Source organism: Rhinatrema bivittatum, chromosome 8, assembly GCF_901001135.1.
Source record: "Rhinatrema bivittatum chromosome 8, aRhiBiv1.1, whole genome shotgun sequence".
Classification (NCBI taxonomy): Eukaryota; Metazoa; Chordata; class Amphibia; order Gymnophiona; family Rhinatrematidae; genus Rhinatrema; species Rhinatrema bivittatum.
Window position 1 is genome coordinate 206818429 of NC_042622.1, and position 25208 is coordinate 206843636.

A 25208-nucleotide genomic window follows, 5' to 3' on the forward strand; every position below is an offset into this window, starting at 1 on the left:
CTGCCAATCAGGAGGAAAAGGTCTGTATGCCCACTGGAACTTGCAGCTTGGCTTTTGCCAAAGAAGGAAAGAGTTAGGTGTGATTCCTATGGAGTGCAGTGCAGTCTAGATAGAATGCAAGTGCACTTTTACAGTCCAAGGAGTGGAAAACCCTCTCGCCCTGGTGAGAGAGAGGTGTTGGGGAAAGGTGGGCAGAGTATATTCTGAGTAATGAGAAATGCTGCGTCTACCTTAAGAAGGATATGAGGTTGAGTACATAAGACCACTCGGTCACGGAGGAACGCAGGGTCGGGTGAGTAAGTAACAAGGTGTGGAACTCACTGACTCTGTTGGCAGAAGAGATGACTACGAGGGAAAGAAGTTCCCATGCCAGACTGTTAAGTGAGAGGAATGTAAAGGCTCCAACGGGGAACGTATGAGTCTTGTAAGCACTAAATGTAGGCCCCATTCCGTAACCAGTGAAAATAGAGGTGGCTTAACCAGTGGATGACCCATGTAAGCTGACTCAGAAGGGTTGAACAGTTAATCGGGTATCCCCATTCCCACGTGGTATGGCAAATTGGAACAGAGGTGTACCTGTGTGGAGGACGTCTGGGGAGCAGAATCCGAGGGAGTAAGAGAAAAAGAGTGATGTAGAAAAAAAGGGGGTAATACCCTTTTGTATGCACCATGTGGTAAATCATGCCATTTTGAATGGTAAGATTTATGTGTGGAAGTATGTTGTGACACTACCAGTACCTGAAAACATCAGTGCGTCCGTGATATGAGACTGACCTGTAAGAAGGCAAATTGGTTACTGGTGTGATAGACTGAGAAGTATGGGAAAGCATACTGGTCTCGGCCAGGACATTGGTCTAAGAACAGTGAACCCCCGTCCCGGTGCAGCATAATAAGAGTGCTGGCTATGAGAGGCATTGAAAGAGACACATATAAGAGGCCTTTGTTGCAGCAAAGGCGTCCATGGGAACTCATTCCCATGGACTTGATCCCGCTCACCATAGTAGTATAGCTGATAAGATATAATAAGGGACACCAGGGGAAGAAGAATATGAGAGTTGAAGAGGGGAAGGAGGAGAGATGGGTGGGGGGGGGGGAGGAGGGTAGATGGAAGGGTGGAGGGAAGGGGGGTAAATTTGGGAAGACGTGGTAGAAGTGTTGGCTATCACTATGGGACTTGAAAGAGTAGTTTTAATGCATTTTTAGCCAGGCAGCTTTTTAGTTCTTTTTTTTTTTTTTTTTTTAATTTTTATTTATGCAGTTTAAAAAGATTTTGACAGCAAATAAACATGTCAATTACAAGGCAATTTATGTATATAATTGATCAAATTGATCAGTACGCAAGACAAACAATTTAAAGGAAAATTCTTTATACATTGCCAGTTATAAGGAAAAGGAAGGCCCCAATTCAATTAATCTGGAGCATAAGTAAGCAAAATTACTTAAGGAATAGGTGCGTTTAAATGCAATTACAAATATATAAACCAATGACCAACCTGGTGAAAGTTCATTTTTTAACTCTTGAGTCTATAAATTTTTTGAGTTCCAATGGTTCTAAAAATACGTATCGCTCATTTAGATGTTTAACGATGCATTTACAGGGGAAATAAACTGTCATCTGGGCTCCCAGTTGCTTAACATCTGGACCCATCTGAAGAAAGCTTTTCCTCCTTATCTGTGTATTTTTTGTAATGTCTGGGTACATCCAAATTTTCCCATTAAGATATAGCTTTTCCCGGTTTCTTAGGAATAATTTTAACACATTATCCCTATCTTCTATCTTTTGAAACTTCACACATAAGGTACCTCTTGACTCAATTTGATTTTCCATTGATTCTTCAATAAAGTCTGTAAGATTTACTAAAGGATGGGTCTGATTTAACACATCACAGTTTTCTTGTTTTTTTGAAACAATATAAAAGATTTTTTCTAAAGAGGGCATATTCTCAGAGGTAATTAATAAATTTTCAATCAAAAATCTCTTAAATTGTTCCAAAGGAGATATTAGTTTAACTGAAGGGAAATTCAATATTCTCAGATTTTTATAACGAGAATTATTTTCAAGTACCTCTAACCTTCTAGAGTTAGAGGTTTCTCCTTTTATCAGCCCTAGTTGTACTTCCTGAATCTGAACTAATTGTTTCTCTAAAATCTCACATTTCTCAGCATTTTTCTTAACTTTTTCTTCTACAATTTTCCCTTGTGTTTGTACTTCAGACATTTTCACTTCTAGATTTTTCATAGATGTTTTTAAATCCATTAAAACTTCCCATATATTTTCAAGTGTGACACCACAATTTTCCTTAAATTGAGGATTTCTTTTCTTAATGACACTTTCACCAGGTTGTGAGTAGTTACCAAGCCCTACCCCTCCTTTAGCGCCTTTAGGTGTTGATGTAGAGGGATCCAAAGATATAGATCTTCCTTCGTTGCTCTCCTCTACTACTACCAACGAAGTATCTTTGGAACTTCCTCCTATATTCACTCCATTTCCAAGTCCCTCCCCGAGAATGGGCATTGAGTCCACATCTTTGGTAGGACTCAACCCCTCTGAACCTGGATTGAGTGAAAACTTAGGCGGTTCTGGAGTCAAAGGTGCTCCGGGGCTTAAAGAAGTCTGAAATTGTTCCTGAGATAATGGTAGCTGCTCCTGCTCCATATCTAGTTCGGATGCACCCGGAGTATCTGCATTTAATGTTCTGAGAAAGTTTTCAATTAGCGGTTGGGAGGAAGCTAGATTGGGAACAGTCGGGGGTCTCTGGACGCAATCTTCCCTTCCTCTTAGTATGAGGCATACTTTAATAAGGCTATAGCTTTTTAGTTCTAATGTATTTTAGTCATGTAATATGTACAATGATATGTTTTTAGTATATATGTGTTTGGATGTTGCTATTGCAATTTCAATCAATGTAAACCACCTTGAAATGAATTTGAAAGCCGGTATATAAGGTTGAATAAATAAATAAATAAATAAATTCCGAGAAATGTGTAGGGAATAGAATCTGTCCACCGTATGGTTCGATTCAGACGCAGAGGGCAAGGTTGGTTGACCTCAGTGCTAGAAGATTTTTCTCGCTACACATGTAGTCAGAGACCATTTGAGAGGATGGAAACATCTATGGAGAAGGTCTGCTAGTGCATTCAGTAAGTCTGTTAGATAAGTGGCCCGGGGACGCATGGAGTGTGCAAGGGCCAAAGGCTAGAGCTGTGCAGCTTCCTAGCAGAGCAGCTAAGAGGTTGCGCGTGCTTGTGTGTTGGAAATACCACATTGTCACTATGCTGTCTGTATGCACAAAGGTTTGTTGCAGAGGCAGTATTGAAAGGCATAAAGGCATAACTCATGGCTCGAAGCTCCAGGAAGTTGATGTGAAACTCTGCAAGCAGCGGAATAGACGCATATTGGGTTGGGAAGATGTGGATTCGAACTCTTCAACCCTAAGTAAATGCAACCATGAGCAGGACCAGCCGAGGATTTGGTTCTAGATCGGTAATATGGATCAGGGACGTAAGCAGTTAAACAGCTTAGATCCACTGATAATTGAAAATTCTACTGAATCTTACTCTGGACATATGAGTAAAGTGGATAGTGAAAAAATCCCGTGGCCTAGCAATGAAAGAATTGAGGGGCTGAGGTTATGTTGCATGCGCACAGAGATATGTAGGAATTTGTCATAATGTTTGCGCGGTTGTTGGACAGGAAGTTCGTTGCGACTGTAGTGTCCAGAACTGTTCCAGATGGGATTTATGGTAGTTAAACAGCAATCCCAGGTAGTAGATTTATAGTGAGTCGTGGAGAAGACAGAGCTCCTTGCTTGGATTTTCCTTGCAGCTGTCCATGAAAGGAAAAGCATGAATGATGTTGTTATGCTCAGGCTTGTGGACCCTTGGGCCGACGAGAGGATGGTATACCTTGCGGAGGATCTGTAGGTTCTCTCATCGGGTGACGAGGCAGAACAGAAGAGGAGAGCAGTTGACCCTCGGCACTGGAGAAGGAGGAGACTGCAGGCAGATGAAGAGGCTGGAAGAGGAGCTATGTCTTCACCCCAGGAAGTCTGTGGTCCCCCCAGGAGGAGCCCGTAGGGACCCGGACCGCTGGGACTTAGGCGGGCCCTTGGAGACGGAGTCCAGGAGGGGTCCAAGATAGAGTGCCAGAGAGTCGTCACTACCAGTCCGAGGTCACACACCAAGGGATCACCACTCGCCAGTCCGAAGTCACACCAGAGAATCACCGCTTGCCAATCCGAGTCGCACACCACAATCACCGTAAGCCAATCCGAAGTCAGGAACCGAGAAGACCAAGACGTAACAGGAACAAGGATCCGAAGATCACGGAACTCACCGAAGCAAGCAGACTAGATAGTGCTGGAGAACGTTGCCAAGTCAGGGAATGAGCAGAGAAAGCTTCCCTTTATACTTCCCCTGCTCAGGCTGATCAAGGACAGGTGAGGCTAGTTAAAGGGATCAGGTCCCTTTAAATCTCTGAAGGGGGTGCGGCCTCGCACCTAAGGATGGTGGCGGCCATCTTGAATTTTCTCCACAGAGGAAAGGCTGCAAGAACGGCGCGGGGGCAGAGCAGGGACGGCTCTCCACTCGACAGTCAGGCCGGGGACCCGCGCCGGGGCAAGGAGCACCTGGTCAGGAGTTTCCCGCGAAGTTGCCGCCACGGAGCGCCGCCGTGGACGAGGTAGGGGACCGCGGTTGTGGTCTCCCATGGCCGCGGGACACAACAGATATTTTACTCCGTAGAGAAAGCAAAATTGCTTACCTTGTAATAGGTGTTATCCCAGGACAGCAGGATGTAGTCCTCACATATGGGTGACGTCACTGACGGATCCCTATTGCGGGAAAAACTTCTGTCAAAGTTTCTAGAAACTTTTGACTTGGCAGCCTGAGGCTACTGAGCATGCCCGGCATGCCATGATATTCTCAGCCACAGGGGTCTCACTCTAGTCTGGTGTGTAGCAATAAGCTTTAGCAAAAATAAATAAGAAAAGGTATGAGAACCAACTCCGCGGGGTGGCGGGTGGGTTCTGTGAGGACTACATCCTGCTGTCCTGGGATAACACCTATTACAAGGTGAGCAATTTTGCTTTATCCCAGGACAAGCAGGATGCTAGTCCTCACATATGGGTGACTAGCAAGCTAGAGGCTGAGTCATTTTATATTGAGGCAACAGTGAAGTATTGCTGTTGAAAATGAGTCCGCCGAGGATCACAGCAGGTTGGTTGTAGAAGAAGTTGAGTTTAGACTGGAAACAAGTTCTTTAAGACAGATTGTCCATAGGCTGAATCTTGTCATCCTTCTTTGTCCAAACAGTAATGAGCTGCAAAGGTGTGAAGAGAACTCCATGTTGCTGCTTTACATATGTCAAGGATTGGCACTGAACGATAGTGTGCTACTGAGGTTGACATTGCTCTTACTGAATGTGCCTTTATTCGCCCTTGGAGAGGAAGGCCCGCTGTTTCATAGCAAAACTGTATGCAATCTGCTAGCCAGTTGGATAGAGTCTGTTTTCCCACTGCTTTACCCGGTTTGTTTGGATCATAGGAAACAAAGAGTTGATTGGATTTCCTGTGGGGTAAAGTGCGGTTAAATAAAAGGACAATACACATTTACAGTCCAAGGTGTATAAGGCCCGTTCACCTTGGTGGGAATGAGGCCTTGGAAAGAATGTGGGTAAAACTATGGATTGATTCAAGTGGAATTCCGTAACTACCTTGGGGAGGAATTTTGGATGTGTACGGAGAACCACTCTGTCATGTAGGAACTTTGTATAAGGTTCGTATGTAACAAGTGCTTGTAACTCACTCACTCTTCTAGCGGATGTAATGGCTACGAGGAAGATAGTCTTCCATGTGAGAAATTTAAGGTCACAGGAATCTATGGGTTCGAAAGGAGAACGCATGAGTCTTGTTAAAACCAGATTCAGGTCCCATTCTGTGACTGGAGGCCGGATTGGTGGTTTAAGGTGAGTTAAATCTCTCATAAACCTACTGACAAGAGGTTGTGTGGATATAGGTGCATCTCCCATTTTGTTATGGTAAGCTGAGATTGCACTCAAATGTACTTTTACTGATGAAGTCTGAAGACCAGAGTCTGAAAGATGGTATAGGTAATCTAGCAGAGACTTAGTGGGGCAAGTGAAAGGATCAATAGATTTTTGGCTGCACCACAAAGTACATCTCTTCCATTTGGAGGAATAATTCTTTCGAGTGGAAGGTTTACGAGAAGCTATAAGCACTTGAGATACATGGGTTGAAAGATTGAGTGGTTGTAAGATTAAGCTTTCAACATCCAGGCTGTCAGGGACAGGGATTGAAGGTTGGGATGGCGCAACCAACCCTGATCCTGAGTTATGAGAGTGGGAGCTACTCCCAGGCGAATGGGATCCCTGACTGAGAGGTCTAGAAGTGTGGGAAACCATACTTGTTGAGGCCAATATTGGGCTATGAGTATCCTAGTTCCCTTGTCCTGTTGTAGCTTCACTAGGGTTTTGGTTATGAGCGGTATCGGAGGATACTCGTATAGAAGGCCTGAGTTCCAAGGGCGAGCAAAGGCGTGCTTGGGTGGCTGGTGTTTCTGTTTGTGTAGGAAACAGAAGTTGTCCACTTTGTGATTCAGATGCGACGCAAAGAGGTCTATGGTTGGTTGTCCCCAACGCTGGAATATCCTGGTCGCTACTGAGAGATCCAGGGACCATTCGTGTGGTTGGAATTGACGACTGAGTCGGTCCGCCACTACGTTGTGAATACCTGCCAGATAAGTGGCCTGGAGTAACATTGAGTGGTTCAGGGCCCAGGCCCAAATCTGTGCAGCTTCTTGACAAAGGAGATACAAGCCTGTACCTCACTGTTTGTTGATGTACCACATGGCTACTGTGTTGTCCGTTTGGATGAGAACAGTCTTGTATGAAAGGCAGTCCTTGAACGCATGCAGCGCATAACGTATAGCTCGAAGTTCCAGAAAATTGATTTGATATGTTGCTTTGAGTTTTGTCCAAGTACCTTGGGTTTGGAGAGTGTCTATGTGAGCTCCCCAACCCAAGGTGGATGCATCTGTAGTTAAGGTTATCTGTGGGATTGGTTGTTGGAAGTGTAGGCCCTTGCGTAAATTGTCCTTGTTCGCCCATCAAAGCAGAGAGGAACGTAGTTGGCGGGTTACGTGAACAGGAAAATGCATTGGTTGAATTGCTTGGATCCATTGTGATCGTAGTGTCCATTGGGTTACTCTCATGGCAAGTCTTGCCAGAGGAGTGACATGAACTGTGGAGGCCATGTGGCCTAGTAAGGTGAGAAACTAATGCACTGTTGCTTGTTTCTTTGAGTGAATTGAGTATGCCAACAGGGACAGTGTTTCTGCTCGATCTTTGGGTAGAAAGGCCTTTGCAGTGATGGTGTTCAATTCTGCTCCTATGAATTGGAGTAGATGAGAAGGAGTAGTGTGGGATTTTTGGTAATTGATCAGAAACCCCATTTTGTGAAATACAGCAATTGTGAGATTTAGAGAAGTTACAGCTCCTTGTTGAGATTGACTTTTGATGAGCCAGTCGTCTCGATAAGGGAAAACATGAACACCTTGTTTGTGCAAGTGTCCTGCTATTACTGCCAGACATTTGGTGAACACTCTGGGAGCAGAAGCGAGGCCGAATGGCAGCACTGTGTATTGGAAATGCTGCTGGCCTACTGTGAAGCGCAGGTATTTGCGATGAGGAGGAAATATTGGAATGTGAGCATAAGCATCTGGAAGATCCAGAGAACAAAGCCAATCTCCTTTTTGAAGAAGTGGAAGCATGGTTCCTAGAGAGACCATCCTGAACTTTTCTTTTTTTAAGAATTTGTTGAGATTTCTGAGATCTAGGATGGGGCGTAGACCTCCGGTTTTCTTTGGAATGAGGAAATACCGGGAATAGAATCCTCTGCCCTTCTGACTCTGTGGCACCAGCTCCACAGCCCTGGCTTTCAGAAGAGCGGATAATTCTGTTTGTAAGTGGAGTATGTGATTTTCGCTGAGATGAGAGTACCTCGGTGGAAAATCCTGGGGGATTGATGTGAAATTGAGGCGATATCCTTGATCTATTATTGAGAGGACCCATTGATCGGATGTTATTGACGTCCAATGATTGTAAAAAATGGACAGTCTTCCACCCACTGGTAATGTTGGTTGAGGATTGGAAGAAAGGTCTTGTTCCCTGGATATGATTTCAAAAACCGGTGGCAGGTCCAGTTTGCGGAGTTGGTTGAGGCCTAGCTGCTCTTTGTTGCCTCTGTTGAGGTCTTTGTTGAGACCTGGGAGGTCGTGGTCTGGACGTGGGAGGTTAATACCTCCTTGGCCTGTAGAATGGACGTTTAGTCTCCCTATGTGGTGGTCTGCGGCTGGTATGTATTGCAGATTCATGTGGGAGAGATGATAGTTGCCTCACGGTCTCTGAGTGCTCTCGTAACTGAGCAACAGCGTCCTGTACCTTGGTACCAAACAAATTATCTCCAAGACAGGGAAGGTCAACAAGTTTTTCTTGGACCTCTGGTCGTAAATCGGAGGCTTTTAGCCAGGCCCATCTCCTGGCACTAATGCCCGATGCAGCAATTCTTGAAGATGTTTCAAAGGCATCGTAGGTGGCTCTGACCTCGTGTTTCCCTGCTTCCAATCCTTTTTGAATAATGTTTTGTGCTGCCTCTTGGTATTGTACAGGCAGGGATTGTACCAACTCTTCAATCTGTTTCCAGAGATTTCTCTGGTGTTGCATCATGTACAGGTGATATGCTGATATTTTGGAATTGAGCATTGCCCCTTGAAAAATTTTTCAACCCATCTGATCTAGGAACCTGTTATCCTTTCCTGGAGGAATGGATGAATGGGCTCTTGATCTTCTAGATCTCTTTTGTGCAGATTCAACTACCACTGAATGGTGGGGTAGTTGAGTCTTCTGATATCCTGGTGCAGATTGTACAATATAAGTGGAATCCACCCTCTTGGTCACTGCAGGAATTGTGCAGGGATGTTCCCAGATACGCTGTTGGAGTTGCAACAGCACCTCATGAATGGGGATCGCAAGATTATATTTAGGGGGATCTACAAACTGCAATATTTCTAGAGTTTGTTGTCTCTCATCCTTTTCTGATTGTAATTGGAATGGGATGGAATCTGCCATTTCCTGTATGAATGAGGAAAAGGAGAGGTCCTCTGCAGGTGACTGCTTCCTGGACTGAGGTGGCGAAGGATCAGACATAAAGTCTTCTGATGAGATGTCAGATGTAGTGTCAGACCAAGTATCATGGGTTGGTGTTTGGTATGGAACAGGTGCAGCTTTGTGTGGTGGAGGTACACCAGAAGGGCCCTGTAGAGGGTCAGGTAAAATTTCCTCTTCATCCTCCTCCTGCTTTGGATTGGTAGGTAAGGAAGATAGAAGTTCCTGGTACCTCTTAGTCAGGAGGCTATGCAGTGCTGCTTCTGCACTGGGAGGTTCAGAAACTGCAGTAGGTTTTTTCATCGTGTGTTTGAATTTTCCCGATGACTTGTGCTTCAATGTCGATGCTGGATGAAGAGGAGGTAATGATGGTGCCATCGTATAAATTGACATCGACTGTGAAGTGTATGGCGTGGTCGATGTTAAGAAAGAAAACATTGAGATAGGAATCATCGATGAAACGATGGATGGTATCGATGATGTTGGCATCGATGGAACAGATAGCCTCGAAAGAGCTGTGGACACCGATGGTTCCGATGACATCAACGCTTGAAAATGCTCCGTCATCGAAGTGGTCACCGATATTGGTGATATTGTGGACGTCAGCGGAATCTATGGCATCGGCACGATCGCCGGCATCGATGTAACTGTCGGCATCGGCTGTAAAGCCGGTATCGATGTGACCTCCAGCATCGGCTCTACAGCCGGCATCGATGTAGGTGTTGGCATTGGCGACTATTTGCTTAATCAGTGCGGTCAAATCCGGAATCGATGTCGATGTTGGCATCGATGTCGACGGTGCCGATGATGGAACAGAGGGCACGGAAGTCGATGGAACCGAAGTCGATTTGTGCCGCTTCACCATCGGTTCTTCTGGCGGGGGAAGCGACAGGGACATCGTGGATCGATGGTGTCGACGTTGAGGGGACTGATGAAGAGGCATCGCTGGAACCCTCTAGGCGTCATTTTTTTATGAGAATTTTCTTCGTGACTCTTACAGGTGATGACTTAGTCGAAGGAGAAGGTACAGATTGAAGTTGGAAAAGTTGTGTCATTTTTTCTTGACGGAGATTTCTCCCTTTCGGGGTCATCTCTTGGCATTTTTGGAATGAAGAAATTTCATGCTGTTTTCCGAGGCACATAACACATTCTAAATGTGGATCCGTTACCGACATGGTGCGGTTACAGACTGGGCATTTTTTAAAGCCCGAGGCCATGGCTCTATCGGCGGCCATCGACAAAGCTGAGCAAATTTTGAAAATGAAAAGTCAAAAATGACTTTTTCTGTCACCGTCTGGTGACAATAAAAGTGAGACCCGAATGGGGAAAAAATACTGAGAATATCGCTGACTTTTTCAGTCAAAGTTGTGAGTAAACTCACAGGGCTCCTATCTCCGCGATGCTGAGGGCAGCACGGAAAAACGACTAGAGTGAGACCCCTGTGGTTGAGAATATCATGGCATGCCGGGCATGCTCAGTAGCCTCAGGCTGCCAAGTCAAAAGTTTCTAGAAACTTTGACAGAAGTTTTTCCCACAATAGGGCTCCGTCAGTGACGTCACCCATATGTGAGGACTAGCATCCTGCTTGTCCTGGGATAAATAGCAGTCACTGCAAGTGATTTGATGAAATCCAAAGTTACCGAAGCTTGAGCAACCGGCAGAACTTAGGATTGTAATATTGTTGACTCACTATGAAGCACATAGAAAGACTAGAGGAGAGAGGCAACCCACTTACAGTGGTAAGGAAAGCATGGTGCAGAGAGACACCATTTTACCTGTCCTTTCTGAAGAAAGTTGACATTTCTGAGGTCCAGGATGGGATCTACTTTCTGTTGAAAGAAAGAATAGTAAGATTAAAAACTCCCCCCCCCACCCCCCGCACTATGAAGCGTCCGGGAGACTGTACCCTGGGGGCCTTAGTACTAAGTGGGGTGGCTGCTCTTATATCCTGCAAGTTGAGAGACCAGGAGGTGTCCAACTGGCGGGGCTGATGTAATCTGGATATCAGCTGATCTCCCACCGGAGCGTGAGTGGTAAAAGTCTTACCCGCATCTCTGTCTGCTGTGCAAGAAAACGTCGAGAGCTGTCACCAGGTCTCGAGGTGGACTTGCAGTTGAGGCAGCGTTTGCTGCATCTTGTGTCTAGCAGATCAGCTAATGTATCTGGGACCGGGCCTTAATTAGGAACCAGAAGCCAGAGTATTATCAAGTACGGAGTCCCGTTGCTGACAACTGGAGGGTGTCTCAATGCAATCTCAAATTATTGTTAGAGAGGTTCTCTTGGTATTGTGTCCAACATAGCTGGCAACAGCGATATGTGACACTAATACAGTTCTTGGAAGATAACATGACCTAGAACCTTTCGAAACCATGTAGCCCGATGCGATCAGGTCTCGATGGGATTGTTGCTGAAGCGGGATTAGAGTACTTACCGTCCTTCGTGGATCGCAGAAGGACGAGCCGGTGAAGATCGATGGCTCCGTGGATTTCAGGAGGCATCGAGGACAGCTTGAAGGACGTAAATATCAGACTCAACTCTGTAATCTGGTATGGTAGTGCAGGTACAGAGGAGACAGGCTAGGCGTGTCTGGTGCTTCCACATTATTTTGTGGTGGCTTAGAACCCTGCACCGGTGTTGGTGGGGAATGCCTCGGCGCCTTGAGTGCAGAGGAGCACATGACTCATGAACCCAGGCCCGCTTTGCAACTGGCTCAATGTACCCCGACGCCAGTGCGAAATCCCTCGGAGCTCGGCCCGGTCATTCTCCAGCACCGAGGACTGCCACCACTGTGCGGAACAGTTGTGGTGGCAGTAGCGATGCTGCTCGGCCTGGTCATTCTCCAGCACAGAGTAGGATAGCACCAATGTCCTGGATTGCATTGGTGGCGGACGGTCACCGTGCCGGTGACGATGATGGTGCTTGGCCCAGTCTTTCCCCAGCACCGAGGTGGATGCCTTCACTATCTTGGAAGACGAGTGGTGACGGACTGTCAGCATGCCTGCAATGCTCTTGGCACTGTGTAGTGTCGTAGGATGATACGGGGCTTTAGTTAGGAACCCGAAGCATGGAGCATTGTGTTTAGTCGAGGGCATTGCGTTTAGGTGCTATGTCAGTATTGACGGCAGCACTGAAAGCAGCCTCGAGGGTATCGTCGAAAACATCGATGGCCCAGGCAGAGCAACGATAACATTGATGGAGGCTCCGATGGAATCAAAGAGACATCGATGGCATCGGCGATATAGATACCGGCATCGACGGAATCGATGGTAGCATTGATAGAAATGACGTGGGCATCTATGGATTGGGCATCGATGATAGCATTGACGGAACTGACAGACATTGATGGCGTCGACCCAGGCATGGATAGCGTGGATGGCATGGACCTGGGCATGGATAGCATCGATGGATACAACCCGGGCATCGATGGCATCAACGTGGGCATAAACTGCATCAATGGAATAGATGTGGGCATCGATGCAATTCAAAGAGAAATCAGTGCCATGAATGTGAACATCGATGGCACTGAAAGAATCGATGCGGGGATCGATGGCATCGATGGACCGAGGGGCATCAATGGCAGAGATGGAGGCAGGACGGCATGGACGGTAGCGATGGGGGCATCAACCGCACGAAGGTACTGAGGGAGGCATGGATTCAACAGCAGCTCTGGCGGCAACGGTAACTGTGGATGTCCCTATCACACTAGCCCTAATAACCAGGTGGAGGGTCGCAGAAGGACACTTGCAGGCTCTGTGGGGCTAAGAATGAAAACATAGGGAGAGGGAAGGCTGCAATTTCGTTGGTAGGCCGGGGAAACCGTTAGTGAGATGACAGGAATTGACCGAAAAACAGGGCATAGTACTCACAGAGTGTCGATTAAATGTACGCGAAGGGAGACCTGTGTAGGGAAAAATTATTTGTGAAGTAAAATTTTAAGTGTTTCTGTGAGGAAAAGTTGTGAGAATTTTTCACAGAGCTCCTGACTGCGATGCTAACTGCAGAGCGGAAAAAAGAAGACTGAGGGGAGACACCTGTGGTCACAGGGATAATTGCAGGCTGAGCATGCTCAGTGCACTCAGTGTGCCAGTGTCAGTCAAAGCTTTACAGAAACTTTGACAGAAAAGTTTTCCATGACAGGTCTCCGTCCACTGACGTCACCCATATGCGAGGACTACCATCCTGCTTGTTCTATGAGAATGGTAAGTTAACATGTTTCTTATAAGGCTGTGGCCTGTAGTTCCAAAAAAACAATTGGTAGTTTGTTGCAATGCTAATATTGATGGGAGTGGGAGGACAAGGAGGGTGATAGCAAATCAAGGAAGGGCCCAGGTTATAGATATCCCTTGTTTCTGCTGCTTGCAGATGACATTAAAATTAAGAGTACTGTGTGCATTGTTTTTGTCCAGTATCAGTAGTACCGGATATGGATTAGTACAATCTCTTGATACAGAAAGTGGATCAAATCATGATCACTTCATGGATTTTGACATGAATTTTAGAAATCTTCATTGTTGTGATGGATTCCAAACTTGTGCACAAAGGATTCTTGTATTAAAATGTTTGTAATATTAATTTTCAGTTTGTGAATTCTAATGTTTTTCTAGCCCATATAAGAAAACAGAAATTTAAGATATAATTAAAAGTATTAACCACATGCAGAGATTCAAACATTTATGGCTATTGGTTACACATTAGGGAAGAAAAGCACTCTTGTACTGTACTTCTGCTCCCCCTTCTTTGCAGTACTCATTCACTTTCTTCCCTTCCTTCCCCCTTTTCCAGTGCAGTTTTCTCACTCACTCGCCTTCCTCATGCAGCCCTCATTTCCCTCCTCCATAATCACCTCCCTCTCTCTAGTCTTCTTATGGCCCTCCCCTTTCCTCCACTATGGCTTCCTTCGTTAGGCCCAATACTGTGGTCCCCACTGGATCCTGGTACCTTCTCCTGGCTTTGCTCAAATTTGCCTGCCAGTCATGAAAATATGAGTGGATTTTTGAAATCCTGATCATGTGTAAGTGTGGCTATATTCTATTTCTATATTTTTCTCCAAGAGGAACATATTTACATTAACTAATTAAAACTTGTACCTTAAATATCATCTATAATAACCTTATTCAAATCTTATAACATTCCCTCAAAAGTTGTCTTTCAGACTCAAAACTTCAGTGAAGTGCCTAATTTTTTTGCCTTCTGTTAATGGTAAACTTGACCATTACTCTTACTCAGATGCTTTTGTACTTCTGTTGAAACAGCCAGTGGTGCCCAAGCTTCATGAATTCATCATATCAGTTATGTATCTGCACTCAAAGGCCATGGTACAAAAAATTCAGATTTCTCACTCATGTGGTTAAGTTTCTGATTTTCTTAATGCTAAATTCAGGGGATAGAGTTACCAATCCACCGATTAAGAGTGTTAAGGAACTGTCAGAATTACAGAGATTCCATAGGGTTAATATTTCATAGTTTCAGTCATACTGTACAGATTGTTTGACCATACCTTCACAGTCCTCACTCTCAAACAGTAAATAGTAAGACTGGGAAAATACACAACCATTCAAACACGAGAATAGCAACAAAGACAAAGACTATCAACAATTTAACATTATATTTCTGCTTAAAAATAGATTGAAGAAAATATATATTTTTTGTGAAAATATAGTTTATTATAAAATGTACTTGTTTTTTTAAACAAAAACATATTGCAACACCTGTGAACATCACCTTTTAGTGTCCCAAACCAACTTAATTTTATCTCCAATACTAAATCAGTGTTAACAAAACATTTTTTATGAAACATGCAAATTAAGTGATAAAGAGCAATCAAATCTTCATGTAAAAATCCTGTATTAGAAAACTGTTTAACATATTTAAAAAGTGATATCTTCAATGTAAGGAACATTTCTTAAATATGAAAATAGCTTTGAGCTCTCATTTCCATATTAGTGTACACTCTTGGGATCCAGTTTTTCCAGTGTTCACCTCTACCATAAGATACAATTATCACACAATTCCCACTGTGTAAAACAAAGTAAAATATTTAAATAAATAAAATAAGGCAGGAACCATTCATTGTCAACATGCATTCACCTTAATATTTTTTTTTTAATGAACTACTGCTAAAATATGACACTGAATACGTAAACATTCAACTGCACTGCAGTAACCTTGGCTATACTCAGCGTTAATGAGTTAGTATTTTCAAATGGGAGAGTGTTGGTTTTGGCATAGATCCCCTTGCCTCTTATTCCTTGCCAAGAAGCAAGATTATAGTAAGAATATGATGCTGTTAGCCCAGCATAGCTGCCTTCTTATAGAAAATATTTACAAAACTCTAACTGCTCAGTTGAGAGAGTCAAAAGGATTTCCAGTTGGACCCAGTGCACGGATTAACTATATACAGAAATACCCTTAAAAACCCTTCCAAACAAAAATAATTCCAGTGTACTTACTATCCCCAAACCCCACACTATTAATAAAAGTGGTTTCTGCTTTTTTGCCCAAAAGATTTGGAGCACTGGGACTAAGTTAGGAGATGCACTTTGAATCCTGACTTCCAGTGTCATGTATTTTGTTCTTTACTCTTAGAACTTTTCATCACCATAAGCTTGCAGCTAAGGGCTCTGTGGCAATGGTTGCTGTTGAGAAGATACCTAGCCTGATCCCAAACCCTCTGCACTTGTCTAGGTTCATCAATCACTGAGGCACTCAATATTCACTTACTGCTTGGATCAGCTCCTTAAAAATAAAAAAAGCACAGTAAACCATTAACAACAATGTTATGCATCACCACATAATGCAATGAAGTGTCCTTTTGATAAAAATGTACAGATGAGACCCCTTTAGGTTGTCTGTGTTGCTATGACTTTCAGTTCATCAGTTCATTTAATTTGTTAAAATAGATTTTATATTCTTAGTTCCTGTATATTGAAAATGGAGTATGATCTTCAAAATATTTTTTTCTGGTGGTCATTGTGAAATGATCTTAACTAATGTTTTTATATCAAACACAGATAAAACATGAACTTCATGTGTGTCTTACCAGTAAATGAATAAGAAAACACAATTGTAAACCATCAGTACTAGTACCTATTTAGATAAGCAAGTTAGTAGTTAAAACAAACAAAATTAAGATTTTATTTTCATTCTGATTGCTATTTCATTCCTGAGGCCATATCAATATTAAAACTTTTTGAATGCTCCTCCTACTTACAAATTTATATAAATGGGGGCGTTGCTCTGCAAATCCCTCTGTAAGTATCTCAGTGATACATGGTGGGCAGGAATACAACATAAATAGCCACAGAATGGATTTAGAGGAGGAGCATGTTCAAAACACAGGGTGTGGCCACAACAAAAGGTACACACCCCTTACTCATCAAAAGTGTAAAATATAAGAAATAAAATTAAGACAAAAATGATTAGCTAAGATAGGACTCACAAGGAAACAACAGAGTGAGGAATCAAGCAACTTAATATTTTAAGAAGTCTACCTAGTACTACAGCCTTAACACTAAACAGACAGGAGATCAGTCAATACTAATTACAGCCCTCTCCTGCCTCTCACTAAAAACACCAGTTTTGGATAACTGAATTATTGCCCAAGTTTCTCTAGATTTTAACATTTTACTCCTTTTTGCTGGAGCCCAGCTTTTTGAAGAGTTGTTTTCCTTTAAAGAAGAACCCTTTCTTCCTTGTAGTGTGACTGGACATGTCAATAGTCTTCAGTCTATGTGGTGTTTGTTCTACCATCAATTCTTGGGAAGGAGATGGAAAAGAAGGCTCATCAGACGAATTGTGAGATGATTCATTCAGGTCACCAGAACTCATAAATCTCAACTAAACAGCAACAAAGAAACACAAAGAGAAAAAGATGGGCAATAAGAGACTGATTTTCAAAGGGTTGAAGTGCTTAACTTTGGGAGTCAGTCTTCTAAATTAGCTCTTTTGAACATTTTCTAGGGCTGAATGCCTAAATTTAGGCTCTTAAAAAGTGGGTGGCTACAGGGTGAAGTTTGGGCAAGGAAATACAATTAGGAGCTGTACTGATTTTCAGCACTAGGCACCTAATTTAGGATCCTAAATCTAAGCAAATTAATACCAGGCCTACATTTAGGTACCTAAATTTATGGTAATTTTAACAGAAAACTTAGAACCTAAGCTCAGCTGATAAATACCTAATTTAGGTACTCCGAGGTCCATATTCAGCCGCTGTGTGGGATGACTAGCTCACTTAGCCCATATATTCAGCGACATGGCTATATCCGGCTAACTTTAGAACAGATCTATGAGCCAATCAAAGTTAGCTGGATAACTGATCTGGCTAACAACTCCCAGTTATGCCCCTGGATTGTCCCTCACTTATCTGGTTAAATTCTTGCTGGTTATCTTATTATCGGTTAGAATTTAACCAGATAACTTCTGAGTTACTCAGCTAAATGCTTTTGGATTATGGACCTTTCAATTTGTATCTTTTATTTTTAATCTCTAAGCTACAGAAAAAACCTTTTAAATATAAGACATGGGTGAACAAAATGATTCAATGGTCTTGTTCATTTAACAGGAATTTATTTCTGTGGCTTTGATTTCTGCAGGAAACAGGTTTCAGTTTAAAATATGTATAGCATATTGCTGCTTTGTAATGCTTCTTTATTGTAGCATTTCAGAGCACTGTGTTTTATTCAGTTGTTGGCACTTGGTTAGATGTATGCAATGTGTGCTAATATTTAAGCAATGATTCTTACAACTGAAGACATATAAAGTAGGTCTTGTCTTAGGCACTTATACTATTACAAGCTGAAAGAGAAAAGTATCTCATGTAGTCCAGTGATACAGGGACTTTTGATATTACTTAAAGAAAAGAAAATCACATATAATTTGTTGTTGAATTTTTCCATTTCAATATGAGCTAAAGAACTGGATTAAGATACCTTGTGGGTTTTTTTTTTTTTTTTACCTTCCTCTACATTACCACAGAGAACTGTGAGGCAATTAGAACCGTATTGTACTTTTTGGCTTAACTGACTAACTGTTAACAGCAGATATATATTGTGAAGTAGCTGTTTGCTGTTAACTACATTCCAATTTAATCAGTGCTGCCTGTGTTTTAATAGGTTATGGACTAGAAAAAGGAAATTTAGTGGCTTTTTAAAACTTTCTATATTAAATATTCAATATTCATAGATACAAATATCTAAAACAAACAAGTGAAAGTAAAAAGTAAAGTCTAAAAGAAAGGAGAAATTACTACTTACCTGATAAGTTCCTTTTCTTTAACCAGGGCAGGTGGAGTCAGAACAAGTGGGTTATGCACCTCTACCAGCAGATGGAGACAGAGCAAAGCTGACACCACAGTATATATACCCCTGCACGGACATCAGCCTGCCAGAATTCTCTTAAAAAGCCAATTGTGGACAAACTAACAAAACTTGATTATTAACAGATAACCATTCCAGCTCTCAGCCAACAGGAAAACACTGAGGTCAGACAAAAAATGTACCACCACTAGTCTAGGGACTGGAGTAACACTTATCATTAACTCCTGGAACATGCAGCATGCAGGAGGACAACAGCACTACCATTCAGCAGCCAAGGACCTTATTAAAGGAAAGGAAATTATCAGGTAAGTAGTAATTCTCCTTTCTTAGCATACGATCAGGTGGATCCAGAAAAAGTGTGATGTACCAAAGCTACTTCTGAACAGGGCGGGAGGCTGCCCGTGGTCCGATTAACACTGCACGTGCAAAGGTTGTATCCTCCCAGGCTCCCACATCCAGGCGGTAGTGCCTGGAAAAGGTGTGTAAAGAAGACGATATTGCAGCTCAGCAAATGTCGAGAGGAAACAACAATCTAATCTCCGCCATTAAACACTGCATGAGCCCTAGTGGAATGAGCCCTAAACTAACTAGGCAAGAACTGCTCAGCATCGGCGCCTAACTACCTCCTTAATCCAGCAGGCTATTGTAGCTCATGATGCCGGATTGCCCTGTTTATTCCCACCGTGGAGCACAAACAGGCAAATCTGTTTCCTGAGGGGTTCAGAAACCTCCAAATATGCCTCGACATCTGACGGCTGTAATAGGAAATATTCTTCTGCATCTCTTTCCCTGTCCAGTGAAAATGTGAGACCACTTTTGGCACAAAAGATGGAACCTGTACACCCCTGGAGTTACTCGTAGAAAGACAAGGCCTGCAGTTTGGATACTCTACATGCCGAACAAATTGCCGCAAGAAACACAGTTTTCAAAGTCAGTAACCTCAAGGAGAGGCTATGCAATAGTCGAAAAATGGGGCCCACTAAAAAATACAAAACTAGATTAAGACTCCACAAAAGCATCGGTAACCGCAAGGGAGGACAAAGATCTTTCACTTCTTTTAAGAATCGGGCCACATCTGGATGAGCCAACAAGGGTCCACCATTCACTTGACCTCAGAAACAGGCAAGAGACACCACCTGTACCCTTTAATGAATTAAGAAGAAGAAGAATTACAGCCTAACCTTTTTTTCCCCCAAAATGAGCGGGATCTTAAATGAGCAAGTAACAACCCTTGATCATCACACTAAGCCTCAAACACTTGCCAAAGCCGTACATAGGCTAAGGAAGTGGAGAACTTTCTCGCTCGTAGCAAGGTGGCAATCACCGCAGTAGAATATCCGCACTTCAGCAACTGAGCCCGTTGCAGAGCAATACCATAAGACAAAATAGAGTCAGATCTTTGTGAAGAACAGACCCCTGCTGTAGCAGACCCCTGTGAACTGGAAACCAGAGAGGAGAGTCCACCAAAGCCTTCACAAATTTGTAAACACCATCTCCTGGGCCAATCTGGTGCTACCAAAAGCACCATTCATGTGTGACTCTCCATCCTTCAAATCATTCTGCCCATGGGGGAGAAAGCATAAAGCATATAGCAGCTTGCCCTCCAGCCACTCCTGCATGAGGGCATCGATGCCCAAGGACTTTTGATCTCTCCTGCAATTGAAGAAGTGAGGAACCTTCGCATTGTGAGAAGTCACCAGAAGATTCAGAAACAGAAGACCCTTACAATCCACTACGAGTTGGAATGCTTCTTCTGACAATTCCCTTTCTCCTGGATCCAGTCTGCTCTGATTTTGTCTTGACGGTTGACTCCCTCAGGGGCACAACAAAATAAATGGAATATTGGCCCATATTTTCTTGTGACGTGAGCACTGGAACCACAGCCCAGAGACTAAGGAGCCTTGACAAAATACATTACTCTGCCAGTCTCTTCTGCAGAGAGTTGCAGGGATACTATGAAAATGTCCCGAGGAACACTGTGAAACACAAGCACATAGCCATCTCTCATCACCTCCAGTACCCACTAGTCTGACGTGATCTCGACCAATCTCCAATAAAAGAGAGAGAGGTGACCCTCCTGTCTCCTGTTCCCGGGGGTAGGTTGGCACCTTCATTGGGGGGGCTTGGGGGGCTCCAACACCTGAGCCTGCACCCTGTCTGGGCTGCCTGGGATGAAAGGACTGAGACCTACCCACAGATCGAGTCCTCTGAAAGGCCATTTCTCTGTAGGGTCGAAAACATTTGAAACCCCTAGCATGACCTCTCATGCTGAAGGAGCGTGGTGTCCATTTCTTATCCTCTGGTAACAGAGGAACTTGGGACTCACCCCACTTATTGGCCATTTTCTCCAGCTCACTCCCAAACAAGAGCAAGCCTTTAAAGGGCAATTACATAAGGTTAAACTTCAAGACTGTATCGTCCAACCAATTTTTCAGCCATAGCTGACATTGGCTGCTATTACCGAAGCCACCCCTCTGGCCAAAGGGCGGACCAAATCACAGCCTGCATCTGCCAAAAAGGAGGCTGCCGGTTCCATCCCTGCCCTGGAATTCACACCAGACTCATTGACGTTTGAGAGAGAAGTAAACAAAAGCGAACAACCAGGGAACAACAAGAAATTTGCAAATTCATTGCCATTGCTTCAAAAGCCTGCTTAAGGATAGCCTCAATTCTCCTATCCTGTCCGTCCTTCAAGACTGCTTCCCCTTCTACAGGGATAATCACCCACTTAGTAACTGCACACACAAATGCATCCTCTTTTGGAAGGTGCAAAAGCTCTCTTGCCGCTGGATCCAGGGAGTACAGCCCTTCCAAGGCTCGTCCCCCTTCAAAATTAGCTTCCGGGGCACTCCATTCAAGATCAATCAATTCTTGAATGGCCTCCAAAATAGGGAAGAAACATGAGGCTTTACACAAAGAAATCAAAATGGGATCTTTCTTTGGCTCAGTCATGGATTCAGCTCCCGGTTCTCCCAGATTCTTTAATGTCTGGGAAATCAGTGCTGGCAACTCATCTCTGTGAAGGAAACACAACATAGTTCTATACGGCTCCAATCCCAGAGGACTTTCTCCATCCTCTAGGGAGAAAGCAGAGTTGCTTACCTGTAACAGGTGTTCTCCCAGGACAGCAGGATGTTAGTCCTCACATATGGGTGACATCATCAAGATGGAGTCCAATCACAGAACACTTCTTGTCCAAGTTTCTATAACTTTGACTGGCACACTGAGCATGCCCAGCATGCCACCAACCCTGCAACCAGTAGGGGTCCCCCCTCAGACTCTTTTTTTCCGTGCAGCAGTTGCCTCGCAGTTATCAGGAGCCCTGTGAGATTTTCCTCTCAACTTTCCTCTAAAAAATGACCCTACCAGGGGTTTCCCCTCGTTAAACATCAACATTCATTAGCATCGTTAAGTTTTTACCTGCTTGTTTGCAGTCGGTATCAGATGGTATTCTCACCGATGCCCGAAGTCCACCGATTGCGTGCCGCATTTATTTTTCAAAAATGGCGACTGGCTTCAGGAAGTGCCCAGAACGTCCAAGGACTATGTCCATTACGGACCCGCATGATGTATGCGTTTTATGTTTGGGGCCTTCCCATGACGTTCAGATATGTACCAGTTACGCCCAAATGACGCCAAAGGGCCACCGGGCCTGCTTAGAAAAAATGGAACTCTTGTTCCAATCTAAGTGTTCCACCCCATCTACTCCAGCTAAGAGTACACCGGATCGGAAGGCGTCCTCGTCCCAGTCGCCTTCCACTTTTCAGCACCCATCCAAGTCACCTAAAACCTCTTCAACTACTGAAAAATGCTGCAGCTAGACTATCTGGAAAACGGAAATATGATCACATCACCCCAATGCTGATCTCGCTACATTGGCTCCCTATACAATCAAGATTAATCTACAAATTTCTCACCATAATTTTGAATAACATTAATGTGAATAATGATCTGTTGGGAATAACATTTAAACCACATATTCTACCATGAACGCTCAGATCACAAAACAAAGGCCTCATAGAAATCCCAACCATAAAAAATTCTCATCTAACGCAAACTAGAGAAAGAGCGATTTCAGTCGCTGGACCAAAACTATGGAACTCCATGCCAGAGGAGACCTGCGAACTACATAAACAACAAAAAATTCAAGAGTGAGTTGAAGACCTGGCTATTCAAAAGTGCCTACAGTCTGGCAGATGCCTCCATTTCTCCATGAGTCAGAAATCCTAAAATGTACTGATCTTTACCCCCACCCTTAACCCAGTTATGTTTCCTAAATGTATCTGTCTTTGAATCCACTCATTGTATCTAAATATTTCCCTAGGTTACAATCTGTATACATCTACCTCTGTTTTCATTATTTATGAGTGTCTAACCTGTACACCATTATGAACTAGTTGTTTTCACACGGAATGACTGTATATAAAACATAAATAAATGTGTATCATATCTTCCCTTTCCTCTATGGTAGACACGTTCAAGATCTAAGTCTGTCCACATATGCTTTAGAATAAAGACCACCAATCATTTTAGTAACCACCCTCTAGACTAACCTCAGCCGGTTTACATCTTTTCGAAGGTTCAAACTCCAGAATTGTACACAATATTCCAAATGAGGACTCACCAGGGATCTATACGTGGTAAAATCACCTCCCTTTTTCTACTGACCACTTTTTCCGTATGCACCCAAGCATCTTTCTGGCTTTTGCCCTAGCCTTACTCTCCTGTTTGGCCACCTTAAGATCATCAGATATGAACACCCCCAGATTCCACTATTCTTTTGTGCTTAGAAGAATTTCACCTGCTATACTGCATCTCATTTGGGTTTTTGCATCCTAAATGAATAATTGCAATTTTTTTAACATTAAATTTTAGCTATCAGACCCTAGACAATTCTTCCAGCTTTGCTGGATATCATCATTCTTTCCACACTTTCCTAGCTGTTTATCCTGTTGCAGATTTTGATAACAGCAAAATAACAAACCTTTTCTGATAATCCTTCCACAAAGCAGAGTTGCTTACCTGTAACAGGTGTTCTCACAGGACAGCAGGATATTAGTCCTCACATATGGATGACATCATCAGGATGGAGCCCAATCACAGAAAACTTTTGACAAAGTTTATAAGAACTTTGACTGGCACCTACTGGGCATGCCCAGCATAGCACCAACCCTGCATCCAGCAGGGGTCCCCCTTCAGTCTCGTCTTATAGTAAAAGTACATGCGAAAAACAAGAAAATGGGAGAGAGGAGGAGAGCGTGGTGAGAGACAAACCTAATACCCCAATTGAGAGGGCTCCGGGGCGAGCACACAACAGCTGCAAGCCCGACGGTTCTGGCAGCGTCACTGCTGACGTCAGAGGGCGGACCCGGTGAGACGAAGCAGGAAACAGATAAAAGCTAACTGTTGGAGACACACGCTGAGAGAGGAGGAGAGCGTGGTGAGAGACAAACCTAATACCCCAATTGAGAGGGCTCCGGGGCGAGCACACAACAGCTGCAAGCCCGACGGTTCCGGCAGCGTCACTGCTGACGTCAGAGGGCGGACCCGGTGAGACGAAGCAGGAAACAGATAAAAGCTAACTGTTGGAGACACACGCTGAGAGACAAACCTAATACCCCAATTGAGAGGGCTCCGGGGCGAGCACACAACAGCTGCAAGCCCGACGGTTCCGGCAGCGTCACTGCTGACGTCAGAGGGCGGACCCGGTGAGACGAAGCAGGAAACAGATAAAAGCTAACTGTTGGAGACACACGCTGAGAGAGGAGGAGAGCGTGGTGAGAGACAAACCTAATACCCCAATTGAGAGGGCTCCGGGGCGAGCACACAACAGCTGCAAGCCCGACGGTTCCGGCAGCGTCACTGCTGACGTCAGAGGGCGGACCCGGTGAGACGAAGCAGGAAACAGATAAAAGCTAACTGTTGGAGACACACGCTGAGAGACAAACCTAATACCCCAATTGAGAGGGCTCCGGGGCGAGCACACAACAGCTGCAAGCCCGACGGTTCCGGCAGCGTCACTGCTGACGTCAGAGGGCGGACCCGGTGAGACGAAGCAGGAAACAGATAAAAACTAACTGTGAGCGGCGCGCCGCAGAGCCGGCGCGCCGCCAAAGCCACACACACCTAAGGGGCGCGCGCATGGGCGGCTTTGCCCAGCTTTGCCCGTATTCGCCCGGATCCGCCCTGTAGAACGTCTCTAATGAAGGACTTGAGGTAATATTTATTTTCCATTCTCTCTCTATTAACTCCTTTAAAAACTGTGTGGGGGAAATTAGGCAATATTTACCAAAGAGAATTTGGTGTTTCAACTAATAACTATAGTGGACTTCAAAATGCCTCCAAAACGGAAGGGCAAAGTGAGAATATTTCCTTCTCTCCCTTTGCCCTCTCCAATTCAATTGGATATCACCAAATTCATGGTATCTGCTGGAATAAATGGGATAGGAACCGAGGATCCTGGTGTGCCTGCCAGTCAGGGAGGACTGACAGGCCCTGCAGAGGAGGCCTCCCTCAGTCCAAATCTTGGACTGCCACCTGCCCAACGGAACGGGAATGGGACTATAGGAGAAGCCACTGCAGAATCTTCTGCAGAGGCTGAATGTGTTTTGGGAGCGACAGGTGGTTTGGATTTGTCCGTATCACCAAAAATCGAATGGGAACAACTGACCAAGGAGACAGCTCCTATACCTATGACCCGCCCAGAGGTGGTT

The 25208-nt window shown here is 44.1% G+C and overlaps 1 protein-coding gene across 1 annotated transcript in view; it reads right to left on the reverse strand.

Annotated features, from left to right (window-relative positions):
- Positions 1-14834: 14834 nt before the first annotated feature.
- The window catches only part of TSPOAP1 (TSPO associated protein 1), a 1024985-nt gene continuing 1014611 nt past the window's right edge, over positions 14835-25208 (reverse strand). The window contains exon 29 of the mRNA XM_029613537.1: positions 14835-17017. Within this exon, the coding sequence (XP_029469397.1) occupies positions 16805-17017 (213 nt within the window). The 3' untranslated portion in view covers positions 14835-16804. The remainder of the gene's footprint in view (positions 17018-25208) is intronic.